This window comes from Seriola dumerili, unplaced genomic scaffold, assembly GCF_002260705.1.
Source record: "Seriola dumerili isolate Sdu_G_001 unplaced genomic scaffold, Sdu_1.0 BDQW01000160.1, whole genome shotgun sequence".
NCBI classification, from domain to species: Eukaryota; Metazoa; Chordata; class Actinopteri; order Carangiformes; family Carangidae; genus Seriola; species Seriola dumerili.
The window spans coordinates 402,214-430,185 of NW_019174415.1; the positions used below are offsets into that span (position 1 = coordinate 402,214).

The window sequence follows — 27,972 nt, forward strand, 5'->3', positions numbered from 1 at the left end:
TAAATAAACAGGATGGTGTAAAACTCCAGGTGCACCTCAATTTTTTTTTCTTCTCTCTCTTTCCTGGCTTGACCTGCCTTAGACTCAGAAGCTCCAAAGATGCCTCTGCCGCTGCTGCTGCTGCTTCTGCTGCTGCTGCTGGGCAAACATCCCCAGCCCGCAGCTTCATACCCCTTTACGGGAGGCTCATACTTCCTTTGGCTGTGCGGTGACCTCCACGCCCACAAGTCCCAGTATCAACATTTCGCAAGGTGTGATGTTTTACCTTCCAGTGTGTTGACCAACTCCTGATGTCGACGGATCTTATTTCTGTGTGCGGGCCATGTTTCACCTCAATGACCTTGAGCTATTCAAAAGATTTAAATTTTAAAGACAAAAAAATTGTGACATAGTGAATATACAGAAGATGTAAATATTAGGGCCTCTTACACAATTGAAACAGTATCTTATGCATGGTATAATATCAGCCTGATAACAGCCCAATCCAACAGGCACGGGGGACATCGGGAATCAGAATATGAGCTGAGCACGACAGTGTGATGTTTTATCCCATGTAGAGATTGTGCTAGTAGCACGCTTTGCTAGGTCCTGGAGGAAAGACTTGCATGCCAGAATTTTTCTCAACTTTGACAACATGTACAACAGGGGGGGGGGGTCCAAATCTGTTTCACTATCTGACAAGCAGTTCTGATGGAGTACACTTGCCTTAAATGTTGTGATATCTTCCTTTGTAATTGATACAATTGAAATCACTCTTTGTTTTGGTCATTCACTATTTTCTACCTTGTGCAGCTCTCCACAGACCTTCACTGACTCCCCAGTCAAAGCGAATCAGCAGCGTGATGAAGGTCTACAGACAAGATGCCGTGGAGCAACAAGTAGCTGTGGCTGAGGCTGTGCAGTCCCGCTGCTTTCTGTTGACCCACTGGATGATTTGTAAAGTGGTTCTTTGACGCCTGGTTGGAGATGTTATCAGAGTCTGGTAAGTCTGCTCTGTCTCTCTCCTCGGGTCTGCAATACTCATAAAACAGCAGGAATAATAAGAGAGTGTTTGAGAGCGCAGTGGAGTGCAGCGTGGAACAGTGTCTGTGATTGTGTCTGTAGGGCCCCACAACCGCCCCGAGACTCAAATCTCCCCCACACACCGTGTTTTTCTGAGTGAGGGTCTCTCTGTAGAGCCTCTGTCGTCCACAGCTAAACCAGGTCAAATGGGAATGATTTCTTCCTGCTTTGTAGTCATTTGTAAAGTTGACAGTACGGTTCACTGAAATCAAATGACCATGAAATAGTGGAAATGAAGAGGAGGGTGAATGATGTGACTCTTTTGGCTGATTTAGCATTTTGAAAGCTGCCTTTACGCTGAAGGGAGCGAAATGTGACAGAACTACATTCATCACATGTAGGATATTGCAGAATATTATCCAATTTTAGCACAAATATCAGTGCCTACTAATGTGAGATGTAAACTCACCATAAACACCTGGCTGTAGTAGAAACATTTCTGTGTGTGTTTTTGGGTGGTGGTGCTGGGGGGGCTGATGTTATTTCAGTGAGGCGGCTAGGCAAATGGGCGGGGTTAATGGGACCACTAGGGAAAGTGAAATGCTTTCAAAGAGGCTGAAACAGTCTGGAGAGAGTAAGGATGGAGGTGTAGTGCGCGTTGAGGTCCAGGATTTGCTTTACTGCCATAGAAGCAGTGAGGATATTTTTCATCCCGAGCCCCACTCCACAATGATTTAGTGACAACATACTAAATACAAGCTAGTTTGACAAATATAAAGTGAGACAGAAACCATGGCAACGACAGCTCTGACCGGTTTCTCCATGATGAGCCTGCTCAGCCTCGGGTACCTGACCTGGGATACGATGAGTCCTAACCAGGTGGAAAACGAGCCCGACCAAATTTTTGGAGACAGGTCTTCCACCCCTCAGCCTCCTCACATCATTTTCATCATGACAGACGATCAGGGATTCAACGACATCGGCTATCACAGCTCTGACATCAGGACACCGGCGCTGGATAAACTGGCCGCGGACGGAGTGAAGCTGGAGAACTATTACATCCAGCCCATCTGCACCCCGTCCCGAAGTCAACTCATCACCGGCAGGTAAAGTGTTATACCTCAGACTTGACACTGGATTTTCTCTTGTTGTGAGTCTGGACCATCATTTCTTAAATAAAAACACTGATGAAATGAAATGATTAGGCTCCATGTATTTTAATAGGCCTACATGTATATGTTTTTGTTAGCTATAAGATTTGAGTGAATGGAAAGGGGTGTGCAGAACCAAAAGCACTCGTAACATTTTATGTAGATAGTTTTGGGATACTGTGCTTCATGCCTCAAAGAGTAAAAGTAAATATCGATGAATGTATTATACAAACAAAAGTAGGCTTGTCTTTTGGACTGTGTCCCAGCGTTACTGATAAATAAACTTCAGTTTAAGTTCAGTTTAGTGCACTCTTATTCATTTTTCTGATAAAATGAAAGGAGCTTGATCATTTATTTTGCCTTTAAACCCATATACCTGCAAAGGTGTAAAAGAACCTCATATTCATATATACTACATTTTTCAGGAAATGGTTTCACTCCAGAAAAATTATTATTATTACTATATTAATAGTTGATAATTACTATATTATTATAAAACATTTCCACTGAGATATGAATTACATTCAGTTTTCTGTAAAAGCAGAATGACTTTAATTTTGAATGGAAATCAGTGTTTCAAACCTATAGCATCAGCCAGAATATAGGATTTGAGAATTATATGAAAGTTTTGACTAAATATTTCTCACAGAAACATCTGGGCCCAGATGGCATAAGGAGGTTAGGCCAAGACAGATGCTGTAAAAGAAAACTCGTAGCTCAGGGCTCAGAGAAAAAACAAAACATATAAAGCCATTTTCCACAGCGCTGTATGTGGCCTCATCTTCATCAAACACTGTTGACCACACATCCAGCTGAGGGAGGAAACCTTTATTCAGTCCTTTTCTTTCCTCCTCTTGCCTCTTACTCAGTTTACTATCTGTTGGATTGGATTATTGATAACACATTAGTCTGACAGTTTTCTTAACCATTAATTCTACAGGTACCAAATTCACACTGGCCTGCAGCACTCCATCATCCGGCCCCGCCAGCCCAACTGCCTGCCCTTTGACCAGGTCACCCTCCCCCAGAGGCTGCAGGAGCTCGGCTACTCCACCCACATGGTCGGCAAGTGGCACCTGGGCTTCTACAAGAAGGAGTGTTTGCCCACTCGCCGTGGCTTCGACACCTACTTCGGCTCCTTAACGGGCAGTGTGAACTACTACACTTATGATTCCTGTGACGGCCCTGGGCTGTGTGGCTTTGACCTCCATGAAGGGGAAGCGGTCGCCTGGGGCCAGAGGGGCAAATACTCCACCCATTTGTACACGCAGAGAGTCCGCAAGATCCTGGCAACCCACGATCCTCAGTCCCAGCCGCTGTTCATCTTCCTCTCCTTCCAAGCTGTTCACACACCCCTGCAGTCTCCACGGGAGTACATCTACCCTTACCGTGGGCTGGAAAATGTGGCACGCAGGAAGTATGCTGCTATGGTGTCAGCTGTAGACGAGGCAGTTCGAAATATAACATATGCTCTCCGCAAGTACGGTTACTACCAGAACAGCGTCATCATCTTCTCTACTGACAACGGTGGCCAGCCTTTGTCTGGTGGCAGTAACTGGCCCCTCAGAGGACGTAAAGGCACCTACTGGGAAGGTGGCGTCCGGGGTCTGGGGTTTGTCCACAGTCCTCTGCTGAGGAGGAAGCGGAGGGTGAGCAAAGCCTTGGTGCACATTACTGACTGGTATCCCACACTGGTGGGACTAGCAGGTGGCAATGAGTCCCTGACAGAGGGGGTGGATGGGTATAATGTTTGGGAAGCCATCAGTGAAGGTAAAGAGTCACCAAGATTGGAAATCCTCCACAACATCGACCCTCTCTATAACCATGCACGCAGTGGCTCCCTGCAGAAAGGATATGGGATTTGGAACACAGCCGTTCAGGCCTCCATCCGAGCTGGAGACTGGAAACTTCTGACAGGAGACCCTGGTTATGGAGACTGGACCCCGCCACAGATCCTTCCAGGTTTTCCCAATGGCTGGTGGAACCTAGAGCGCCACACTCAGCCTCGGAAATCAGTGTGGCTTTTCAACATCTCCGGAGACCCTTACGAACGTTTTGACCTCTCTGAGCAGAGACCAGATGTTGTCAAAGAGCTTTTAGCCAGACTGGTGTACTACAACCGCACTGCGGTGCCGGTAAGGTATCCATCAGAGGACCCACGGGCTGACCCAGTCCTGAATGGAGGTGCCTGGGTCCCCTGGGTGGGAGATGAGGAGGAGGACAGCTGGGACAGTGTTTACCAGAAAAAGAACAAGGATTGGAAGAAGAAGCTCAAACAGTCCAAAAGCAGGTCGTTTTTCAGGAGACTCAACACTAGGATCATGTCCAACAGGATATAGAAAGGACATGACTGAAAAAAGATTCAGAAGAGACACTTCTGAAAGACAACGTTTATATCGAGGATGTTTTCAAGTTGGGTTTTTGTTTTCACTGACAGTGAATATGCAAGATCCAGCTGCAGTTATTGAGTTGTAGATGGAGGTATATGTTCAGTCCACTGAAAGTATTCATTATTCAACTGGTTTGTATCCATTTGAATAAAAAAAAAAAAAGTTTGCCCCTAAATTGAAAACTACAAACAGAAAAAACGTGAGCTGACTCCATTTTACCAGATGATACAAGTATGTAAGCAAATGTGTCTTACTAGCATAAAAGAGACGGTCCTCCCAAGAGAGAGAGACATATAAGATAAGATTGTTTTATAAAATCAGAATTGCTGTATTTGACAAGGTGACATGCGGAAATCATCTGCAACCATTTGTAACTATGATTAATATAAATGACAACTACCTCTATGTCAATGTGACATTCATTGCAAGCTTTATTTCTTTAACTCAAACTCTTTCTCAGCTTCACCTTTTTATCATGTACACATTTTAAAATAGAGGAATAATAGGAAAATTATTAGTTTTCTTACTGGTTACAAAAAGCAGCAAGAAAACTAAAGTATTTCCTGGGTTTATTTAACACTCTGACTCTGATTATACCAATCACCTTTTTCAATATGTCATCATTCAGTTTAATGACTCTCCAAACATCACACGAAGACGTTCTTCTTCTTCCATCCTTTGCATGTCAAATCCTGTCGCCAGGCATGAGCCTTTCTAGTTAAATGAGCTTAAGGGCGTTTGATGAAAGCAACGTGCATTTAGGCGTTTGTCACCACTATTTAATAATAACTTATTACTGTCAAGGGGATTAGTAAAAGGCATCTTGCGAGTGGAAAGAGAGCAGAGTCAATAAGCTTGTGGCTTTGGAAGCACTGATGCTAATTTCTGCCTTGCTTCATTCCCTCACAACAAAACATATTGGATAGCATTCTGTCTAATTAACTCTTCTGCGGTTATGTTGTCCATTCAATCAGTCACATTTCATGTTAACCTCAGCAGATTGGATTGCCATTGGCAGGAGAACGCAATTGTTGAGACACCAATAATAACATTGTGTTTTGTGAAAAATGTCCAGGCAGGCAGTTATTTGGAGAAAGTACAGGCAAGTGTGTCACCTTTTAAAGACCTTCGCGCAAACCATGTCCCCAAATTGTGGACGCAGCATTGTGAGTCCATAAAAGAGGTGAACACAACATAGTTACTATGTCAGTTTAAGTAATTTAGAACTCAAAACAAAAACATAAAAAAACTAATATTGTCTAAACTAAAAATCCCACTTTCCCCCCATGATGTGGCAGAAACTTGGTATAGTCCGGTTGGCCACTTCCTCTATTCATCTGCTCTGCTTTCGTGGGATCTTTTTGCACAGGCCTGACCAGATGTGATCCACAGCAACCTTGCACTGGGAAGTCAAAGAAAACAATGAGGGTAAGTTAAGACCAACTTAAGTATAGACAAATTGAGGCGTGGCTGTTCAAAAGTTAAATAATAGAATAGCTACAAATAGAAACCTACTAAATATACTACAGGGATGATAGATGATGCTCGCTTACTGATGTGCAATGTGGATGTGATGTGCATGAGGTCAACAGAAATTTAAATGAGAAACCATCAAGTGTAAATCAAAGACAACTAAGGTGTGTGGCATCAGGAGAGTTACTGGCATTTAAATCAGCATCATCACCTTCCTTTTAAAGCTGCACTAATCAATACTTGTATGAACAATAGATCAAATGATTATATATAACGTGAAAGTTGTTGCTCATAGTGATGAACCCATTTAAGCAGAAAGAAAAAGCATCCATAACAGGCCAAAAAAATAAGAATCTGTAACCTACTTTTGTTGTTGTGTTGAATAGTTATCCCTCTTTGCTGTCTAAAATAATGTCAATGTGTTTTTTTAAAAATGCATTAATGGTTTTCTATTATCAAAATCTTTGAACAAACATCAGACATGCTCCTTTTCCTTCGGTTTGACCACAGTGTTTAACTGCGCTTTACTGTGCTGTGGATATATCACTCACTGACACCCACTGAAAATCCCACCGAAAATCGTAAATTGCACTGTGTGTGATCTGCTCGGGTTTCATTGGATTTCACGACCTTTCCTCAGGTAAGTCTTTCATCTTACAACTCTTTGGAAAGTGAGAAAACTGACAGGAAAAAGTCACCAACCTCCCTGTCAGTTCGCTCTGGGCCATTTCAATGTACTTATCATAAAAATCAGAATACATTCTAACTCCATGCAGGTTCAGGGTTTGACGACGGAAATTTGAGTAACGGCAAACTGATGTTAACAGTGAATATTTGGTTGCTTGTTCAATAAGGTTCAGGAGTTCGAGATTTGTTCTGGATAGATAGATATACCAAATGAGATAAAACGCCAAGTTCATGAGATAAAAAGTCAAACTTTTGACTGAGTAAAAATTATGAGATAAAAAAATTTAAATTATGAGATAAAACATAAAAGATTTATTCTGAGTCAATATTACAAGATGTCAATATTTTGACTTTTACTCTCACCTGCAGCTGTGCTGACTGAAGTGCTTTTGTGCTTCAGTGAACCACATTGTTCACATTGCTCTTTGAACTGAATGAAGTGATTCGAATCAGCAATCATGTAGAAAGCTAATTTGCATTGTTGTGCAGAGTGTGTGGCTCTTGTGTTGGCTGCTGTGTGGCTCAGTGTGACCACCTGCTCTGCTCTTTCCATGACAGAACGCTTTACGCAATATTTGATTGGCTTTTGATCAAAAGATCTCCATCTGTGTAGACCATGAAGTAGATGGCTACCCCAACGGCATTTCATTGAGAATTAATGCAAAAGGGGGGGCCATCATGAAACTAAAAAATGAATTTAAACCTTATGTCTTGTGATGATTTCAGTCTATCTGAAATTCAGATGGACTGTAAAATTTAAATTCTGACCATAATGAATTGAATTATTACAGAGCAGTAACAGATCTCTGGTATCTTGTGTAAATTACAAGTCTTATCATTGGGCTGATTTTTATTAGTGACACTTAAACTGTTGCTTTTTGTCTCCTGCAGTCACTCACATATGCGTGTATAGGTATAATTTCACTTCCAGTTTTTGGGGGACAAGAAACAAGAAGAAAAAACAAAAATAAAACTGTCTTTGCAGTAGCGGTAAAACATGTTGAAACATGCTTGAGCTGAAATCCCTCTCACACAATGTTACCTAATGCAGTCTTGAGATTCAGTTTCACATGATTTCAACAGAGGCATGAAAATATTCCACTATAGACATTTCCTGAGATACCTTCATAACAACATGCGGTCATAAGTTCATGCTTGCATGGAGAAGTGAGGCGGTTACTTTATTTCCTGCCTTTCAACTCCTCTACCAAACCAACACCCATTTAATGTTTCCTTTCAGTATCTGGCACAACCTTTCAGCTGTGGTTCCTCATTGATTTATGTCAGTTGTTAGAGTTTTATTTGTGCCGAGTTCATCATTTCTTTGGATTTTTTTTAGGTAAAGGTTCTGGATGACAGAGTATGGAGAAAGTTCTAATTTTTCTTGTGATGTTAGCAGGTGTAACTCATGGTAAGATCCTCATCATTAAAGAAATAAGCAAATTAAACATTTCGCAAACCCATTGAAAGAGCATTAAAGCATTAAACTCATTTAAGCTGATTAGTATATTCTTGTGAATATATCTTTCTCACCTTTCTTTCAGTTGCTGAGACTAGATGTAATAGCACCCAGAACACATATCTGTGCTCTGTCACTCCTGGAGGATCTGTGAGTATCCAAGTGATAACCAATGCCAGCGGCCATCAGGTGTGGTGTAAGAAACAGCTTCCCAGTGGATCTATCAGTGTGTTCACCCTGAAGAATGAAAAGCTGACAATAAACAAAATATTTAGCAACAGAACAGAGTTTTTCATCAACAACGGGACATTCATGATGACAAACATGGAGAAGAATGATTCTGGTCAGTACATCATGGAGGTGTTTGATTCAAAAGGAGTCCTCGTGAGAAAGATTGATGTTCAACTGGATGTTGAAGGCAAGTATAAAAACAGTTCATTATCGCTTCACCATCATGAAAATACAAAACACAATCTGCCAATGTCTGCGATGTAAGAACGAAAACCTAAGAATGTAGAATTCATCAACATCAATCATAGACTGTTTTCAGTTCATTGAGTATGAACACTCAAGGCTGTACAGTTACTTTCAAAAACTACCACTTCTGAGAGCTGTTACTTCCTCTGTCTGGTGACCTTTTCTCTTTTTATCAGCGATGTATATGAATCAAAATCTACATAAAAAGTTATTAAAGTATAACCATGCTTTCTGTTCGGTCACAGATTATTTCTATGTGAGCTTTATTTAGCACTGATGAAAGATGGTGTGAAGAAGGGGCGCTTGTGGGGTACATTCACAGGAAATGGCTGTGGTTTAACGGGAGGTTTCGGTATTTGTCACCTTGTGTGTGTGTGTGTGTGTGTGTGTGTGTGTATGTTTTCTTTTTAATATGAATTTTGCCCATGACAATTTTTTTACTAACTAAGGAGTGGAAGGTGCATTTGCTATAGTTTCATGTTTGTTTGTATGTTTGGCTTTGTACATGTCAAATTTGTCTTGCACTTTATTCTCAGATTTCTCTGAGAATAAAAATCAAAGCTTGAAATTAAGCACAACCTTGGTTCAGGCAGAGCACTCAAGTCACGCCTATATGTAGGCTGACTGTGCTCCAGGTGACTGCAGCATGCTTTACAATGATTGACTCATTCACATGTGTGTAGCTAGCAATGTCCAGTCATAGTTATACTCATACACGTATCCTGTGTTGGACATTATTACCTGACGCTTATCACTGTTACTCTGCTGGTTACGCTCATGCCTCATACACTCTCTCCACCACCCCAACCTCCTCCATATTTTGTATTGTTGCTTTAACTAAGATTTAATGTTCATGTGTTCATTAAGGGGGGCAGGGACTTTTCAATCACACCTAACTGTATAACCATTTTCTATAAATGGTCAATTTGTTGACGTAGGTTTCTCTGACTGAACAGCATATCATAAAGCAACAGCTGTAGATCTCAGATCAAACTGTTTTGATGTTTTAGTCTGAGTTGATGTATGACAGTCTGCCAAATGGAGCTCCTTGATACTTGTATTTGGATCTGTTTATGGAGCACTTAAACACAACTGGATGCTTTATTTATTGTATAATGGTGGTTGATGTGGTTGTGTGAAACTGCAGGGTGTGTACCTTTGTCATCTTAGTTTTTGCTCTCATTGCCTGGTGAACAAAATGTGATATATATAAAAACACACAGATTTTTACCTCTAAGTCATATACAGGAAGTGAATATATTATATATAATTAACAGTGTGGCCTCTTCTTTCTAGAACACGCTTTTTCCATCCTGATGCCAGTCTTGGTTGGAGTGGGTATTCTACTGCTACTGATTTTTACTGTTTCTTGCTGTGTGTGCAAGTGTCGTAAGAAGTCAGGTAAGACTTAATAGGCTTGCATGTGATCAAAAAAGGTCAATAAATAATGACAGCATATCAGTCAATACCATAATATTTTGGTGAAATACAGCTGCTTTAAGTGCTGAATTCTTTTCTTTTCTTTTCTTTTCTGCAGACTCGGGGATATAACGGAGAACGAACATATTCATAATGAGTTTGGACTTTGATGAACTCACCTGTGGATCATTATCAGCCGACAGTGATCTAATGTCTCCAAGAGCCAACAGCAAACAGGACTTTTAGCATAAGTTAAGAGCTGGAAAAGACTGTGGAGTTTTCTTTTTGTATTTGGCATTAACACTGAAAAAGATTTTGAATAGAAAACACTTGTGTAACAATGGTGAAATGTTATGTCCTTCATGTTGATCTAATATTAGTATAACAGCTGCAGCAGCTGTGTAACCATATTTGTGAGGTCAGTGATCAGAATAAAGTGGTGTGAATCTTTGTACTTTTGATCTCTTTTCTTTTTTTCAAACACAGGGTTATTTTTTTCTTTTTACTTCACTTCAATATCAGTGGTCTGTTTACACAGGTTAAACATTTGATACATATGGAAGTCGAATGTTCATGTTCAATTTGTCATATTTATCAATAGAGATTTGAATATGATTTTGTGACTGGAAGTTTTACATAATGGGAGGATGTAGACAATGGCAAAGGCTTTATGGAATTAAGAATCACTATTATTGATCGTCATAAAACGTTTTATTGATGTAAACAAACTTTTAACAGCAACAGAAAACATTACTGACTACGATGTTAGTGCTTGTACTGAAGATTATATCTATCGAAGACTATCAGGAGGTAAAGTGACTAAAGTAATTTATTTCTAAAGCGCGTCTGTCCGACTGGTATTAGTTGATACCGAAGCCAATTAAACACATAGTGTTGTGACAACATATGCAGGCTGTGTTTGGGTTCACTTACATTATCTCATGGTTAAATAACATTTGTTTACTCTATGTTCGCTTTTAAGTGTAGGTTTGTGTTAAGTTTTCAGGGTGGATATGAGAAATGTGCTTCATCGTGTATACTGTATGTCTTAGCAGTGGAGACACTTGTTTTTAATAACGTGATTTTCTGTGTAGAAGAGTTGAAAGTTAATCGTTGTAAAACTAAAATGAAATCTTGAACCTCTTCTGTTCTTGATTATACTGGTGTCTCACTTTGTCCAGTATCACTTTGAATAAAGAGAGATTCAACACTGTGCACACATGAACACTGTCCAAATGCTTTCATTGTGGGACTCTATGTCCATGGATCTAAATTTGGATGAATTACAACAGGCAGAATGTAAATAACAGGAATAGTAGAATAAAAGAGAAGATCTTTGTGGGGAAAGATGTGTCTGTGGTTAATACTGTATTTTGACAGTTTTACGCAAACATTTTTTCACTTCCCACACAGCTGAATGTAACGCAATCCTTTCTCATATATTATGCTGCAACCTAACATGTCATGTTTACACATGGAACTTCAGAAAACATGTCACAACCTCTGCTAAGATTCTGGACATGGGCATCTGTTTACGGGCTGTGCCTCAGTTTTCTTTCACTTTCTTTGAAGTCCATGGAGAATAATTTGAGCATCTAGTCATCATGTTCCCAACATAAATTTGGTACTTGCTCAAATTATGTATGGCTTGATGATGGACATGAGACTTTACTCTGTCAAACTGGCCTCATACGGTGCACACAAGCATTCTGGGTATGAACACAACATCAACTGCCCTGCTAAAACATTGTTTACCTAAGTTTCATTAGATGATGTTGATTTTCACTTTTTCAGTTAGTTGGATACAGTGCAAAAGTCAGCCATATTGTATTTTTGTATGTGTTGTCTGTAGTGGTGTCATATGTGTTAACTTGTTTCTTGCACCACAAACTGCATGTACTGATAGCCACTTCCTCTTCCCCCTCTCAAATACAAAAATAACCTGCTCAATTCTCAGAACTTTGTATCTACAGCTGACAGGTCACATTTCAGACTGATCAGTGTTGGATGTGCATGTTGGCACTTAGGTGAAGAAGAGGAGTTTGTCTGAAAGCTGCTGATGGGGTCAACAGAGGCTGAACAGTGAGGAGACATGAAAGCTGTGGTTGGACTGTTGCTGATGCTGCTCGGAGTCTCTCATGGTGAGCTGCTCAGATTTTTTCAACACAATTTACTGGATTAAGTCTGTCTGCATCTCCAGTGATGTGTTATGGAGCTCAAACATTGACCCTCGCTGGGACCAAATTCATTCAAGCATCGTGACATGGAAATGAATTAAATATAATTATGTTATTTTAACTTTTAACTGCAATTGACTGGCATAAATCTATAACGATGCAGAATAAAAGTGAAAGCTTTCTTTTGTTTAATTTTCAGTGACTGTTTGTGGATGACTTTTTTTAAATAAGAAATTAACTTTACCATTGTTAGCTGTTTTTTTTTAATAAATAAAATTGAAACTCAGATACAAATGACAGATACAAAAGATACACAAGAGCACAAGAAAAAGAACATTTTAAGCACATACTTCAAATTGACATTTGATAAAACTCTTGACAGTGACTTACTCATTAATGTCTGTAATGATTCTGGTTGAATCTGTGATATAAGGCCAAAAAGCAAAAAGATGTATGTCTTATTTTATTTTAATTACTGTACATGAAAAGGAGGATAGCAAGATAAAGCTAATGCCGAATCATAATAACACACTGTCACAACACAAATACAAATATTCAATAACTAAAGACACTGCTAAGGGGAGGGGCTTCACGTTTGTGTGCGAGTTGTTAAGTGCAATGATTTGCAGTCATATTTCATGGCTCTATTGCACAAGAAGTCGTTCTTGTCTGCATAATGAGAGACTGTGAAATGAAACAGTTTACACAATTGAAGTTTGATCTTTATTTTTTTTTTCAAATTTTTCATATCAAATTTCACTCAAGTTCATTAATTAATCCAATTTGACTTCCTACAAGTTGCTTTAAAGTTCACTGCGTGATACTTCTGAGGAAACATTGAGACCTGAGACACCATGTTTTTATGGTTGTATCTTTGTTTAAAGATAAAATCTAAAACACAGCCTAAAGTATAATTTGTTATTTTTGGTAGGTTTCTGGAACTTCATTAAAATTTAAAGATAAATGTGCACTCAACAACACAAGTGTCAATGACTGTAGTTAACTTTACTTAAACACAGAATGTTTGACAGAAAATGTTATAGTAAAGTAGCTAAACCAAAATTGTTCACCAGTCACAGACCTGTGTAATACTGAGCTGCCAATGAATTACTGCTGTTTGCATATTTTAAGGTACTGGTAGTCAGAAAGAGACAGACGCAGAAAACATACTATTTATGTTTTTGATTTAAAACTTTAACATAATTGCCCATTCATAAACATTTCAAAGTTCTCTCATTTCATTAAGAATTGGAATGATAAAAATTGTTTTTTTCTTAATATCAGGTGTGGAAATCTACTGTGACGGCAGACAGGATGGAGCTCAGTGTTATGGAGCTTTGGGAGGAACTGTGGTCCTCCGGCTGATAGCCAGCGCCTCAGAAATAACTAGATACCAATGGAAATTCAACACAACAATAATATTAAGTGGGAAAAAGAATAGGATTGACTCTAATCTGAGAGCAGACAGATCCTTCTTTACTCCCAGTTATGGAACATTTAGGATCAATAACCTGAGCAGGGCTGATGGTGGTGAATATACCCTAGAAACATTTGATTCCAGTGGACACGGTTCAAAGCCTCAGACTCTACAGTTGTTCATTCAAGGTAAATAACTTTTTTTGCCTACTGGAGAATTTAGTAATATTGATATATCTCATATTCTACAGATAAACTACATATATCTCATAGTCTCCACATAGCTGTATTTTATACCTATTGATAGCAACATAAACCAGTGAGTGTGTTTCCTCAGCTCCTGTGTCCTCTGTCCGGCTGGTCACTGAGTGTCTGTCCCAGGGAGAGATGAGGGCGTCCTGCTCCTCTGAGGGAGGGGACAGTCCTCAGTACAGCTGGACTCTGGGTGGACGCACACTGACACGCACTGAGCTCCTCTCTGGAAATCATGAGACTAACAACATCACTCTGAAACAACACGTCTCAGCACGTCTGGTCTGCTCAGTCAAGAATAATGTCAGTCATGTCTCCAAAGAGGAGACGATATCTAACTGTGGTGAGTGAGAACATGAGATGAAAACAGTTTGTTGATATTGACACTGATGATTACGGTCACTCTGTACATCAGTCATGGTTAATCTGTTTCTTTCCCATAAGGCTTCATCTTCATTAATTGCACCTCTAATGGGAGGCGCATATCACAGTGGGTGTTTGCAGCCAATAACACACTGTGTATTGAGTCGACAACAGCCCCTACCACGGTCACAGAAGTGGAGCCCTCCACTGTGGGTAAGGAAATGGACTCCACTCACATCACACCTTTCTATCAGTCTGGATTTCTCCAGCACAGACGACCCACGGTACATTTTAACTGTAGCTCTATCAACACAGGGAGCTATCTCTCATCCAAGTGTAAACACACATGAGAGTTTACCTTATGTATGTTCAGCAAGTCAACCTGGGATTAATCTGTAAAAAATAAATTGCATAAAAATGTCGTTGTTCACTAACCACTGTACTTCACAACCTACTGGGGGACAGAGTGACAAGTTCAGAGGGCAGAGAAGAAGAATACATAATGGTCAATCATCACTGATTCTTCCATTAAACATGCAGCTTTTTCATTTTAAAACAGTATGAAGTGGGATTTTAAATTTTTGTATGAAATTTTAAATTAAATTATTTTGACATATGTATCGTAAAAAAATTGTCACCCAATGTAAAAAAGTTTAGTGACAAGGAGGAAATTCTTTTGTGATTCACACAACCTTTTGAACAACTATTGTCCAAATCTTGTATTTTACATTGTCATGAGCAGATCTAACTTTTCTTCAATTCAAATGATTAAACCAGCAATAACCAATATATCAAATGACAGTGTGAAAACTATTTGACAATGTGAAAGGTGTCGGTCATAGTTATGAACCTACAGTGAATTATCGCCTGAATCTGCAGCTCCCTTCAACTCTACAGAGCTTTACAGAGAGATTCAGCTCACTGTTTAGCTGTTCAGCCACGACTTTACTGTTTTGTTCATTCTCACCACTTTCAGGACATTGTTTTCAGGCACAGCAGGCAGCTGTTTTCAGAGAAGCTTTAAGTACCCACTGTACACTACCAACTCAGCATCAAACAACAGACAGACATTTAGCTATTGGTGAACGTAGCGGAGCATTTAGCAGCTAAAGAGTCAAACATTTCCCTCAGCAGTTGGTAGAGAGCTAGAGGTACAGAGCTAAAAAAGAGTAAATATTGTACTTACATTGGCCAGGTGATCAGACGCATTAATGAATAGTTTTTGATGATTTTCCTTATGTGTAAATAAGCAACTGTTTGCTAAAAAGTTCACCATATCCACTTAAAAGGTGAAGATATATCAGTGTTGTATTCACAACTTTTTTCATTTTTTTATTTTTAGTTTATAAAAAAAATACATCTAATTTTTCAATTCTCTCTTCTCCAGGTGTGGAAATCTACTGTGACGGCAGACAGGATGGAGCTCAGTGTTATGGAGCTATGGGAGGAACTGTGGTCCTCCGGCTGATAGACAGCTTGTCAGAAATAACTAAATACCAATGGAAATTCAACACAACAGTAATATTAAGTGGGAAAAAGAATAGGATTGACTCTAATCTGATAGCAGACAGATCCTTCTTTACTCCCAGTAATGGAACATTTAGGATCAATAACCTGAGCAGGACTGATGGTGGTGAATATACCCTAGAAACATTTGATTCCAGTGGACACAGTTTAGGTCATTGGACTCTACAGTTGTTCATTCAAGGTAAATAACTTTTTTTGCCTACTGGAGAATTTAGTAATATTGATACATCTCATATTCTACAGATAAACTACATATATCTCATAGTCTCCACATATCTGTATTTTAAACCTATTGATAGCAACATAAACCAGTGAGTGTGTTTCCTCAGCTCCTGTGTCACGTCCGGCTGGTCACTGAGTGTCTGTCCCAGGGATTGATGAGAGTGTCCTGCTCCTCTGAGGGAGGGGACAGTCCTCAGTACAGCTGGACTCTGGGTGGACGCACACTGACACACACTGAGCTCCTCTCTGGAAATCATGAGACTAACAACATCACTCTGAAACAACACGTCTCAGGACGTCTGGTCTGCTCAGTCAGGAATCACATCAGTAGTGTCTCCAAAGAGGAGACGATATCTACCTGTAAAGGTGAGACAGACCATCACAAGAGTACAACTTGATATTGATCATCACAACACTGATGATTATAATCACACTGCAACTTAACCGTAATTGATTTGTTTTCTTGCTTAAATAATTCAGTAATGTAAGTAATGCCTTGTTAATCAATGAAGCAACAGCCTCACACAATCTATTGTCATTATTACAATGTCACTATCAATAGATATTGACATCTTTATCAGTCACAGCAACTGAGACCTCCACCATGGGTCTGGACACTGGCATCATAGAATCCCTTTAACATGAACTTTGCTGTGATTGTGCTAATATCTAACAATTGGTCTTTGTGCCTCTTGTTTGAACAGATCCCTCCCTGCTCATATGTGGTTTGCTCTTCGCTGTGGCAGTTCTTTCAGTGGTTGGGATTGCCATGTTTTTTCATTTGAAGATGAGGAAATACAAGAAAACCAAAGTGCCTGCCACACCACGAGCAATGGAGTATTCAGAGAACTCCTTTTCGGTGGTTGAATTGAGGAGTTGATCTGATCATTAACATTTTGGTTATGCAGTTCATCTCTACTTCTAAGATCACAGGTGGAGACCTCAGACATTTTCACCTTGTCACATCACTGGTTGTTGACTTAATGAAAGTGATATCATGACATCTGTAACAGAGAATGAATCAAAGCAAAAGGACACATGAAACACGTGAAAATGATCAGTGGAGTCCCACATACTACCTGCCTATTATCAGAAGACTTTTGTCGCTAATTTAAATAGTATATTAACAATATTAAGTGTTGAATTAAGTGTTACAGTACAATCACAGACACTTTAGCGCTAAATGTATTAGTAACAACTTTCAGCTGTAAGAATCAGTGAATCAGTTTATCCAGAAGCAAAATGCGTAATTAAAGTGTAAATAAAGCTTGTATTGTCACATTAGAAATGCAACTTGTGATGTTATTTGGAAATTAGTTTAATGTAGATTTTCATGTTGTTTTTTCTCACTGCTATATTGCAATTGTTGTTTTTTTTTCACTTTTTAAAAATGTATAAACATTATATATATGATGTGTTTTGTATATTCATTAATGTAACTGAAGTGTTTGACTTAGCCAAGTGAATGATGTAATTCATTATTTTGTTTTTCACTGGATCATATTTGGGAAAAAGTTCTGTTTCACTTCCATGTTTATAAACATCACTGATGTAAACAAACTTTTAAAAGATTTTAACATTAAAAGCTTAAATTTAGTTGTTTTATAGTGTTTTGTTTTCTTAATTAAAGCTATCAGTCAGTCAATCGACCATGTGTCTTGATAATCACAGATTGTACCTTTAAAAACAGCTGAGTTTCATTTTATTCCAGACCATGCAGAAATAGATAAACACTTTCATGCTAAAGATTAAATCCAGGTAAAAAGATCATTGAACCATATCATACGGTGGCCCACGGGTCAACACAGATGCAAAAGCCACAACATGACTTGTGGCTTTTACATTTGTGTTGTGGCTTTTGCATTGTGTTCACCCATCGGGCCACTGTTTAATAAGTTTTCTGTTGCTTTGACATCCTTCTTTCAATATAATGCAGTCCAGTACAACACCGCTAGTAACTGTGACCTCAGTATAAACATATGATAAGGTTTACACGTTTATGACAATGTCATCAAAAACCGTCCATTATGAGTGTCACAAAGACAGATGTCATGGCAGGGTTACTGTATTGGATTACTTTATGTTTTACAGGTGAACCTAATAAAGTGGCCTCTAAGTGTATAGAAGTTAGAGTTGTCATAGACATATCAATATGTGTTTGATGGTACTGTAAATTAAACACAGAAAAATAGAGGAACAACAATTAGAGAAATGAGAGAACTGAGGACGTAAAGTCAGCATCTGCAGGAAGAAGACAACGTGCGTTTCTTTCTTGGGCTTAAATTAGTTTCTAGGTAGTGACTATGTTCAATTCATTTCCCTTTTCACCTCCACACATAACAGTTCCACAGCTTCTGTTTTGATGCTGATCACTAACAGGAGTCAGTTCTGACTGGTCGGTGTCAGCTGTATGGGCCGAACACTGAGGAGACATGGAAGCTGTGTTTGGACTGTTGCTGATGCTGCTTGAAGTCTCTCATGGTGAGCTTGTTCACTATTTGAGATATTAATATTGGATTTGGTATATTGTGTGAAAAAGACATTTTGTGTTAAACAATCATTACTGTTGATTTTATGCAGCCATGAGATCAATCATACTCAATAACCGCACTGATTCCAGAATGGAAAGTAAGTAGTAAAGTAGTAAGTAAAGGATTTAAAAATGAATAAATTCAAAACTGAGCTGGGAACTAGGATTTCAGGGATTATTGTCACACCATGGCCCATGAAATGAAGCAAAACACATTGTTTAGTGATGGGTTAGATCTGTGTTCAACTGCCAGTAGCCTTAATGCTTCAATGTTGCAACAAACTGAAAACTTTCTGTGGGTTAAATTTAATTTGTGGAGTCTGTAAAAGCAAATGGAATTGTAAGAAACTTGGACACAAATCACAGAATGTGAGAACATTTTAATTTAATTTTTAACAGTGGCACAACTCTAACGTACCAAAGATTAGGATGTGAAAATATCAGGAGTCAGTCTCAGGGAATTTTAAAGGCCAAACAGACCTGTGTAAATCTCAGCTGCCTGTTCTCCAGCTGTGGTCCACAGAGAAATGTAGCAAGCTAAACTACACCAACATGGCAAAAGTAGTTTAGGCTACTACATCAGTAGTAGTTGTTTTAAATTGAACAAACTTCAAGGCAAATCAATGCCATCTCACTGATCAATACTTGATCAATAAAAGAGCTTTGCTATGGAAAATCTATTTGATTCAGACGACAGCAACATTACCACCACACTACTAAGAAGTATAGTTAAACTAGTACTACTGCCCAATACTGATTTTACAATATTTCATTCTTATTGTCATTCATTTTGTAAAGATAAAAAGATAAAAGTTGTTTACATCTTTTTCCAGGTGTGGAAATCTACTGTGACGGCAGACAGGATGGAGCTCAGTGTTATGGAGCTTTGGGAGGAACTGTGGTCCTCCGGCTGATGGACAGCGCCTCAGAAATAATTAAATACCAATGGAAATTCAACACAACAATAATATTAAGTGGGAAAAAGAATAGGATTGACTCTAATCTGATAGCAGACAGATCCTTCTTTACTCCCAGTAATGGAACATTTAGGATCAATAACCTGAGCAGGACTGATGGTGGTGAATATACCCTAGAAACATTTGATTCCAGTGGACACAGTTTAGGTCATTGGACTCTACAGTTGTTCATTCAAGGTAAATAACTTTTTTTGCCTACTGGAGAATTTAGTAATATTGATATATCTCATATTCTACAGATAAACTACATATATCTCATAGTCTCCACATATCTGTATTTTAAACCTATTGATAGCAACATAAACCAGTGAGTGTGTTTCCTCAGCTCCTGTGTCCTCTGTCCGGCTGGTCACTGAGTGTCTGTCCCAGGGAGAGATGAGGGCGTCCTGCTCCTCTGAGGGAGGGGACAGTCCTCAGTACAGCTGGACTCTGGGTGGACGCACACTGACACACACTGAACTCCTCTCTGGAAATCATGAGACTAACAACATCACTCTGAAACAACACGTCTCAGGACGTCTGGTCTGCTCAGTCAAGAATAATGTCAGCCATGTCTCCAAAGACGAGACGATATCTAACTGTGGTGAGTGAGAACGTCTGGAAAACAATAGAACAGCCCCTACCACAATCACAGAAATCAAGGCGTCTGCACTGTGGGTTAAAAACAGCTTGATGATGCTGACACTGATGATTATGGTCACTCTGTACATCATTCATGGTTGATTTGTTTCTTTCCTGTAGGCTTCATCTTCATAAACTGTACATTATGTGATGGGACGCACATATCACAGTGGGTGTTTGCAGCCAATAACACACTGTGTATTGAGTCGACAACAGTCCCTACCACGGTCACAGAAGTGGAGCCCTCCACTGTGGGTAAGGAAATGGACTTTGTGTCCTCCACTCACAACACACCTTTCTATCAGTCTGGATTTCTCCAGCACAGACGACCCACAGTACATTTTAACTGTAGCTCTATCAACACAGGGAGCTATCTCTCATCCAAGTGTAAACACACATGAGAGTTTACCTTATGTATGTTCAGCAAGTCAACCTGGGATTAATCTGTAAAAATAAATTGCATAAAAATGTCGTTGTTCACTAACCACTGTACTTCACAACCTACTGGGGGACAGAGTGACAAGTTCAGAGGGCAGAGAAGAAGAATACATAATGGTCAATCATCACTGATTCTTCCATTAAACATGCAGCTTTTTCATTTTAAAACAGTATGAAGTGGGATTTTAAATTTGACTCTTGTGTCACAGCCCTGACTGACATGATTTTTGTGTCTCTTTATTAAAACAGATAACTCCCTGCTCATATGTGCTTTGAGAGCATCTGTGGCAATTCTTTCAATCATTGGGATCACCGTCTATTTTATTTGGAAGAAAAAGAAATCGGAGAAATCTGAGGGCTCTGCCATCCCACCAACGCCAGAATATCCGGACAACTCTGTTTTGATGGTTGAAATGAGAAATTCCGCATATGAACTTTAACTTTCTGAAATGAACAGTTTAGTGTCGTCTCTCTTGCTGTGTTGGCTCATGTCTTCGTGGGTGTGAAATAATCATTGAGAGTGAAAATTCTCTGTGTTTTCATTCTCCATAAAACTACATCTGACTGTTGTGTTGATAGTTTAGCAGCTCACTGTGACTGCTTTTCCATTTTCACTGCACCACTGCCTTTGGAGAGTGATAAAACATCCAGAGGTCCACAGCTGCAGCTGTGATCACAGAGCAGAGAAAACATTAGTGGTAAATGTACAGTTGATCTATACAAAACGTTTTCTTTCATTTCTGCTGAATTAAATGACAGTACATAAAGATTAAAACAATTAATAGTAAATGTGAATATCAGCTGATGTAAAAACCTGTTTGTCCTGAAGCAAAATGTGACACTGTAAAACTTAAAGCATCACGTTAGCAGTGAAACTCATTTTGATGCCAGTTGCAAATGATTGATATGGAAATATCACTTTTCCATTTCATCACTGTACAGTGAAAACAATGTATATACAGACTTGGTGATTTAGATTTTTTCAGTTAAACTGAAGGATTAAATGTTGCTTGATGGGTTGAGAACATAACTCTTTCACTTCTTCATGTAAATCAACCGTTTTGCAACACAGTGGATTATCTGAAAAAGGAACTGTCACAAAACACAAATAGCAGAATTTACTTATAAAAGAAAAGTTGATGTTTTGGAAATAGGCGGTTTTCACGTGTGTACAGGTGCTTGGCTTAGTGATTTTGCATCAAAATATGTTTTTTAAGATTGTGTGTTTTTTTTTTTACACCATCATAAATTACAGGTATATTCACACATATGCTTAAAGTACATAACTCAGAAATGATGGAGTTATGTAGATAATGGTTTTGTGTTTTTCTCCCAAATTTTCAAACATTAATTGTATAAAACCGTTTAAAGCATTAAAAAGCAAGCTTTTTAATTTTGTTGTGTATTAAAAACTTGTCAGTCAGTCACTAATGTTTGATTTGTCGTCACTCAGTTTAGCCAAGCTCCTGTTTTGCTGACAGTTTGATCACGGACTGCACCTTTAATGACTGCAGAGAACCAAGTAAAACTTCCAGACTCATTTTCAGTTGTAGGAGGTGTGAGGTTTCCCTCTGCTGGTTTACAGAGGTGCCACTGTTGCTCACAGATGACTCTGTATTCAGTGAAACTCTCTGTTGAGAACACGCAAACATCAGAAAACATAATTATCATTAAAACAATTTTTGCATTAGCAGTACATTCATTCATTTTGCTGATACGGCCTTCAGAGGCTTCTCTGAAACAGTCTGCTTCTCTAGATACTGCATGTGAAAAATGCTGCTTTATTGCTACAAGTGCAATGTGTCAAGTCTTTGAATATTTCAAGCCATTTGCCTTCAAACAAGCTGCCAGTAGAGGGCGACCTAATCTAAGGCGACGACAAAGGGAGAGAGAGAGAGGGCGGAGGACGACATGATATATTTAACTGGTGAGCATCAAACAGGAACATTACAGAGAAACGACATGAGGCTCAGACCAATGTGAGAAAAGAGAAGAGTGTGAAGTGAGGTGTGATGTTTGAGCATCTTGTGTGTGTATCTCCACTGCAAATGAGGAACTGAAATGACCAACTGAGCTGAATAATCTTCTTCCTTTGACATGAAGTGACTGGCAGAGCAAAAAAAAACCCAAACCAAAAATGACATAAACAAATGTCTCCAGGAAGCTTTTTGTGACAAGATGTTTTGGTTTGTAAGGTTGCAGAAGTTTAGCACTGGAAATAATACATTTCAAATATAGCTGGCAGCTGTGAAGACCACTGATAAGCAGAGACTTGGATTTGTTAAACTGGCTTGTAGCTATTTTTTTGTATGAATAAGCAGCCTCAAAGTCAGGGGCGCCATAAAGGGGGGAAAAGTTAGGATGATTCTAAAGGCCCATGACTGACAGGGGGCCTCCCAAAAAAAAAAAATATTTTTTTTTTTTTATTTACCTTTGGGGAGGGGGCCCAATGGGATATTTTTTCATTGGGCCCAAAATCCCTGGCGGCGCCCCTGCTCAAAGTTCAACTCTCAGTTTGACCCATCTCAGTTTGATGTCAGAATATTGCTTTTCTCAGTTCGTCAAGAGCAGGAGAGTTTAGGTGGTCTATGAGGATAGTAGGGCAAGTATTGTAAAAAAAGGCAACAAAGGAATGAACTGTCCAATAATAAAGTCTGATGTTGTCGATTGCTGTTTTACCACTCCGTCTAGAGGTTCAAGGTGTGTAAAAAAAAAAGGATATTACAATAATTATTACTGCAGTAATCAAATGTTCAAAATCATATTATAAAAATTCTAATTCATGTTCACATCAGTTTCAATTTTTTCAACTCTATTTTAGTGGATCCTAATCCTTATTTTACAGACAATGTGTTTTCAAGTATGTAACCATTCACACTTCAGTGGTGTCTGTTCATCTAAAAACAATTTCCTCAGTTGGCTGAACATTATTCTCCATTATGTAAATCCAATGCAAACACGTTGATGTCCTTCACAGAATTTTTCACACATTTATCTGAAATTTTAACTTTGTTCTTTTTTTTTTTTAAATATCTGAAGATTTCACGTATTGATTGTTTGGTGTCTAAATAACTTTTATGTGCTCATCATGGCGTTGTAACAATGACCAACTGGTGGGTTTAGGGCAGTTTGAGAGGTTGAGACAGAACCTCAGGCTGTTAATTATGATTCAATTTTAATTTGTTATTATATGTGAAGGGATGAGGAATATGCACCATGATGAATCATATACTTATTTAGTCACAAAAGATGAGATGGAGAGACAAATCAGCTAACAGGATCCATTTTGTAATTGTTAATTTGACGGCACATGGACATCTCAGAAATGTCACATCTCAAATCCTCTTTCCGTATGAAGGAGGAATGTTTCTCTCTCCTTCACTCAGTCCATCAAGAACAGCAAGCCCCTCTTTTTATAGGCTCAAGGGGAAGTGAAACTGATATCACTTCCTGTTCTTCTCTCTGCCCACAAAAAGATGAATACAAGAACGCTCCACCTGATCAAAGTTTTGACACATTCTCCTCTGTGGCTGATCACTAACAGTAAAACATGCTGTTTGCCTCTGGGTGAAGTAGGTGAAGAGGAGTTTGTCTGAGAGCTGCTGACGGGGTCAACAGAGGCTAGACAGTGAGGAGACATGAAAGCTGTGGTTGGACTGTTGCTGATGCTGCTCGGAGTCTCTCATGGTGAGCTGCTCAGACTTTTTTCATGTGGCACTTATTAATTCTTTATTTAATACATAGATAATATGTTTTGTGCTGATACGTTTTTATGCAGCAATGGGGATCACATCTAGTCTTTTTGTTCCAAGGATCAATTGAACATACAGTACACTGAATGCACTTATGGTAAATATAGCAATTATGACATCCCTCCTTAAAATATCCCTTACATCACTTTACACATTAGAAACAAAACAAAACAAAACAAAAGCTGGTGTTTGACTTGTCATAGCAGGAAAACCTCAGGTGTTACTAACAACACTAACAATGGGTTTGTTCTGTTCACGTGTCCCCGTAAACCCGTACAGTGTGTCAGTGATCCAGCAAGTACAACACCAGGACCCTGAAAATGAAGCAGCTGAATGGAATTCAGCCATTGTTCATTTCATTATACACTTCTGTTTTTCCCACTGTGACATGTCAAAATGTCTGCAGTGGAAAAAAGCCTGTGGTTACAGGGAAAATAGCTGTGTTAGCTAAACCTCTGTAATGCTCAGCTGCACAACCATGAACGCCTGTTTGTACAATGTGTGAGAGAGACACAGCAGCAACAAATGCACTATTTCTGTTTTATTTGAATATGTATAAAACACTGTCATGGTCTTTGTGGTAAATGACATGATCAAAACTGATATTTAGGATTTTCTTTTACAACCTATTTTTCTAAAAGTTCCAGGTGTGGAAATCCACTGTGACGGCAGACAGGATGGAGCTCAGTGTTATGGAGCTTTGGGAGGAACTGTGGTCCTCCGGCTGATAGCCAGCGCCTCAGAAATAACTAAATACCAATGGAAATTCAACACAACAATAATACTCAAAGGGAGAAATAATGAGATTTACTCTAATCTGATAGCAGACAGATCCTTCTTTACTCCCAGTAATGGAACATTTAGGATCAATAACCTGAGCAGGACTGATGGTGGTGAATATACCCTAGAAACATTTGATTCCAGTGGACACGGTTCAAAGCCTCAGACTCTACAGTTGTTCATTCAAGGTAAATAACTTTTTTTGCCTGCTGGAGAATTTAGTAATATTGATATATCTCATATTCTACAGATAAACTACATATATCTCATAGTCTCCACATATCTGTATTTTATACCTATTGATAGCAACATAAACCAGTGAGTGTGTTTCCTCAGCTCCTGTGTCCTCTGTCCGGCTGGTCACTGAGTGTCTGTCCCAGGGAGAGATGAGGGCGTCCTGCTCCTCTGAGGGAGGGGACAGTCCTCAGTACAGCTGGACTCTGGGTGGACGCACACTGACACACACTGAGCTCCTCTCTGGAAATCATGAGACTAACAACATCACTCTGAAACAACACGTCTCAGGACGCCTGGTCTGCTCAGTCAAGAATAATGTCAGCCATGTCTCCAAAGAGGAGACGATATCTAACTGTGGTGAGTGAGAACATGAGATGAAAACAGTTTGATGATATTGACACTGATGATTATGGTCACTCTGTACATCAGTCATGGTTAATCTGTTTCCTTCCCATAAGGCTTCATCTACATTAATTGCACCTCTAATGGGACGCACATATCACAGTGGGTGTTTGAAGCCAATAACACACTGTGTATCAAGTCAACAACAGCCCCTACCACGGTCCCAGACACTACTGTGGGTAAGGAGACCAGTATCACAGTGTCAAATAAGCCCTCCATTACTATTACATCCTCCAATCAAACTGTGCCTTCCCCGAGCAGAAATCACCCATGGTACATTAGTAAGTGACAACAATTCTGCAGCAGTGGATTCATAGATGTCATTTCCCCATATTTTTTACTTTGTCTCTGTAAAAACACGCTTTTGCTGTTTTAACAACACGTATGTCTCTTGTGTCTTTTATTACTGAAACAGCCAATTTGCCGGCGTTGGTTGGTGCACTCGCAGCACTGGTAATTCTCTTGGTGGTTGGTGTAGCCGTCATCTATGCTCAGAAGAAAAAGAAAAGCAACGAACCCCAAGGTACAAAACAAAACTTCCCCTTTCCCAAACTCATCGCATTCATGTCGCTTCGTCTACCCATAGATTAAAAGAGTAGTTTGAACTATTTCTTTAACACTCCACTGCTATCACTAAGTATATCTATTCATACCACATTGAATATGATGTGTTTGTGACACTTCTTCCTTCCTCTTTGCAGAGGAAACCGATGAGCAGGAATTAACCTATGCAGATGTCAGGATCCTGCAGCGGCAGAGGGGGCAGGTGAAGCAGAGAGAGGAGGTGGAGGTGGAGTACGGCCAAGTCAAGTTTTCAGCGCGATCTCGGCAGACTGTTGAGCCAACAGGAGATAACTGTGTGTACGCCATGGTCCGTAGGTGATTTGAAGGGTTCATTGTCTGGAGGACTTGAACCTTAATTTAATGTGATTTCCCATTAGGACAATACAACCCATGAAAGCGCACACATATTGTGGTTTTCTTTACTTCTACTGTACTCCTGTACCTTCTTGTTTTTACCTTTTCCCTTAATTTATGAGCATATGAACATGTATTTCATAGTCAAAACACTGTAAACTTGCAATGACAATGAAAGAAATTTGTCATTACAGTGTATTTAGTTTTGTTACTCTACAGTGATGACAGACACAAACTGTCATCTATTGTATACTCTGAATAGGCGTCATCACTATGTTTATGTTGGTCAACCATCTGTGTTTACATGTGATCTAAAAAGGCAACTTTTAACTTGATGTCAAAGTGAAAGAGTTTGCAATTACTTAAATTAAAATGTATTTATTAAAGAAATGTGGATAGATTAGTTGGAGTATATTTAATAACCTCCTGTACAGTGTGCATTGCAAAATTACATTTATCAAAGTTTCGGTGCAGTTAACATCAAACTCTACTGTGCAGTCTTCCCTTAAATTTCTAGCCTAAAGATAAGTTTGAAAGAGGAAGAAAGAAATGTCTTGTCTCTCTGGAAGTTCAACATAGCAAGTATGTGGTTCCTGATGTAAGCACTTCTGCTTTTTCTCACGCATGAGCTGTCAGTCTTACAAAATAGTTTATCAGTTGCAGGGTGTGATATTTAAGAAAACCTAATTACAGGGTGTTCAAACCATTTGTGACATTTAACTTTTTTACATATTCCTTTAATGGAATGATAAGTTTGAATGGGTTGAGCAGTTTGAATCATACTGCCTATATAAAGTCAGGGGTAGACTACAAGTTAGTTAACGTTTGTGTGTTAGTAGATGGTAGTAGGTGTTGCCTGCAACTACAATATATGGAGTTACTTCTGAAATTTGAAATGGTTACACTTACAATTACTTATTAGTTAATACAGTGAGTTAGCAGCAGCATTGGAGAGACACGTTTTAAAAAAGTGTGTCTTCTTCTGGGGAGAACCGGAACAAATATAGTGTTGCTGTATATTTCAGTGAACTTGTTGTTATATTTGTACAGTGTCTAGTTCAAGAAGAACTTGATGTTTTCTTATCGTTTAACACCATCAAGCTACATTTCCTATATTTAGTTTGTTGTATTTCCTATTTCTCTGTGGCTTCCAGTTTAGAGTGTACCTGAATAGAGATATCAGTGTTACTGAACAATAGTAAGACTTAAAACTTTGTGATGACTGATTAATTTGGAATAAATGTTGAACTATTTTAGACTCCAACTTTCAAGGCTGGAGGTGAAACATTGTGGATATTCATG

General features: G+C 39.0%; 3 protein-coding genes and 1 long non-coding RNA gene across 6 annotated transcripts; all 4 read left to right on the forward strand.

Moving 5' to 3' along the window:
• Nucleotides 1-448: 448 nt before the first annotated feature.
• On the forward strand, nt 449-4,492 carry arsi (arylsulfatase family member I). Of its 2 annotated transcripts, XM_022751658.1 has the most exons (3): nt 449-455; nt 1,808-2,108; nt 3,094-4,492. In XM_022751658.1, exons 1-3 carry the CDS (start codon nt 449-451, stop codon nt 4,490-4,492), a joined length of 1,707 nt encoding a protein of 568 aa, XP_022607379.1. The 2 variants fall into 2 exon arrangements, with proteins under 2 accessions (XP_022607379.1, XP_022607378.1); XM_022751657.1 differs by lacking the exon at nt 449-455 and having other exon boundaries at nt 1,795-2,108.
• A 7,539-nt stretch (nt 4,493-12,031) lies between these two features.
• Nucleotides 12,032-21,957, forward strand: LOC111226419. Its single transcript, XM_022751552.1, has 8 exons — nt 12,032-12,199; nt 13,520-13,840; nt 13,989-14,246; nt 14,348-14,479; nt 15,654-15,974; nt 19,848-20,105; nt 20,264-20,398; nt 20,831-21,957. Exons 1-8 carry the CDS (start codon nt 12,151-12,153, stop codon nt 21,019-21,021), a joined length of 1,665 nt encoding a protein of 554 aa, XP_022607273.1. The 5' UTR covers nt 12,032-12,150; the 3' UTR covers nt 21,022-21,957.
• LOC111226422 lies at nt 16,144-17,611 on the forward strand. The gene is made up of 2 exons (XR_002665305.1): nt 16,144-16,381; nt 16,720-17,611. It is a non-coding gene; the product is annotated as an uncharacterized LOC111226422 (long non-coding RNA).
• A 2,119-nt stretch (nt 21,958-24,076) lies between the features above and the next one.
• Nucleotides 24,077-27,966, forward strand: LOC111226420. 2 transcript variants are annotated; one of them, XM_022751553.1, is made up of 6 exons: nt 24,077-24,268; nt 24,975-25,301; nt 25,450-25,707; nt 25,809-26,033; nt 26,168-26,275; nt 26,454-27,966. In XM_022751553.1, the coding sequence occupies exons 1-6, from the start codon at nt 24,220-24,222 to the stop codon at nt 26,633-26,635; spliced, it is 1,149 nt and encodes a 382-aa protein (XP_022607274.1). In that variant the 5' UTR covers nt 24,077-24,219; the 3' UTR covers nt 26,636-27,966. The 2 variants fall into 2 exon arrangements, with proteins under 2 accessions (XP_022607274.1, XP_022607275.1); XM_022751554.1 differs by having other exon boundaries at nt 24,078-24,268; nt 25,809-25,931.
• Nucleotides 27,967-27,972: the final 6 nt, after the last annotated feature.

Coding starts and splice junctions, on each gene's coding strand:
- arsi (XM_022751657.1), top strand. CDS start 1,795: ATGGCAACGACAGCTCTGACCGGTTTCTCCATGATGAGCCTGCTCAGC. Junction 2,109..3,093: donor AGTCAACTCATCACCGGCAG/GTAAAGTGTTAT, acceptor TTAATTCTACAG/GTACCAAATTCACACTGGCC.
- LOC111226420 (XM_022751553.1), top strand. CDS start 24,220: ATGAAAGCTGTGGTTGGACTGTTGCTGATGCTGCTCGGAGTCTCTCAT. Junction 26,034..26,167: donor AAATCACCCATGGTACATTA/GTAAGTGACAAC, acceptor TTACTGAAACAG/CCAATTTGCCGGCGTTGGTT. Junction 26,276..26,453: donor GAAAAGCAACGAACCCCAAG/GTACAAAACAAA, acceptor TCCTCTTTGCAG/AGGAAACCGATGAGCAGGAA.
- LOC111226419 (XM_022751552.1), top strand. CDS start 12,151: ATGAAAGCTGTGGTTGGACTGTTGCTGATGCTGCTCGGAGTCTCTCAT. Junction 13,841..13,988: donor TCTACAGTTGTTCATTCAAG/GTAAATAACTTT, acceptor GTGTTTCCTCAG/CTCCTGTGTCCTCTGTCCGG. Junction 14,247..14,347: donor GGAGACGATATCTAACTGTG/GTGAGTGAGAAC, acceptor CTTTCCCATAAG/GCTTCATCTTCATTAATTGC.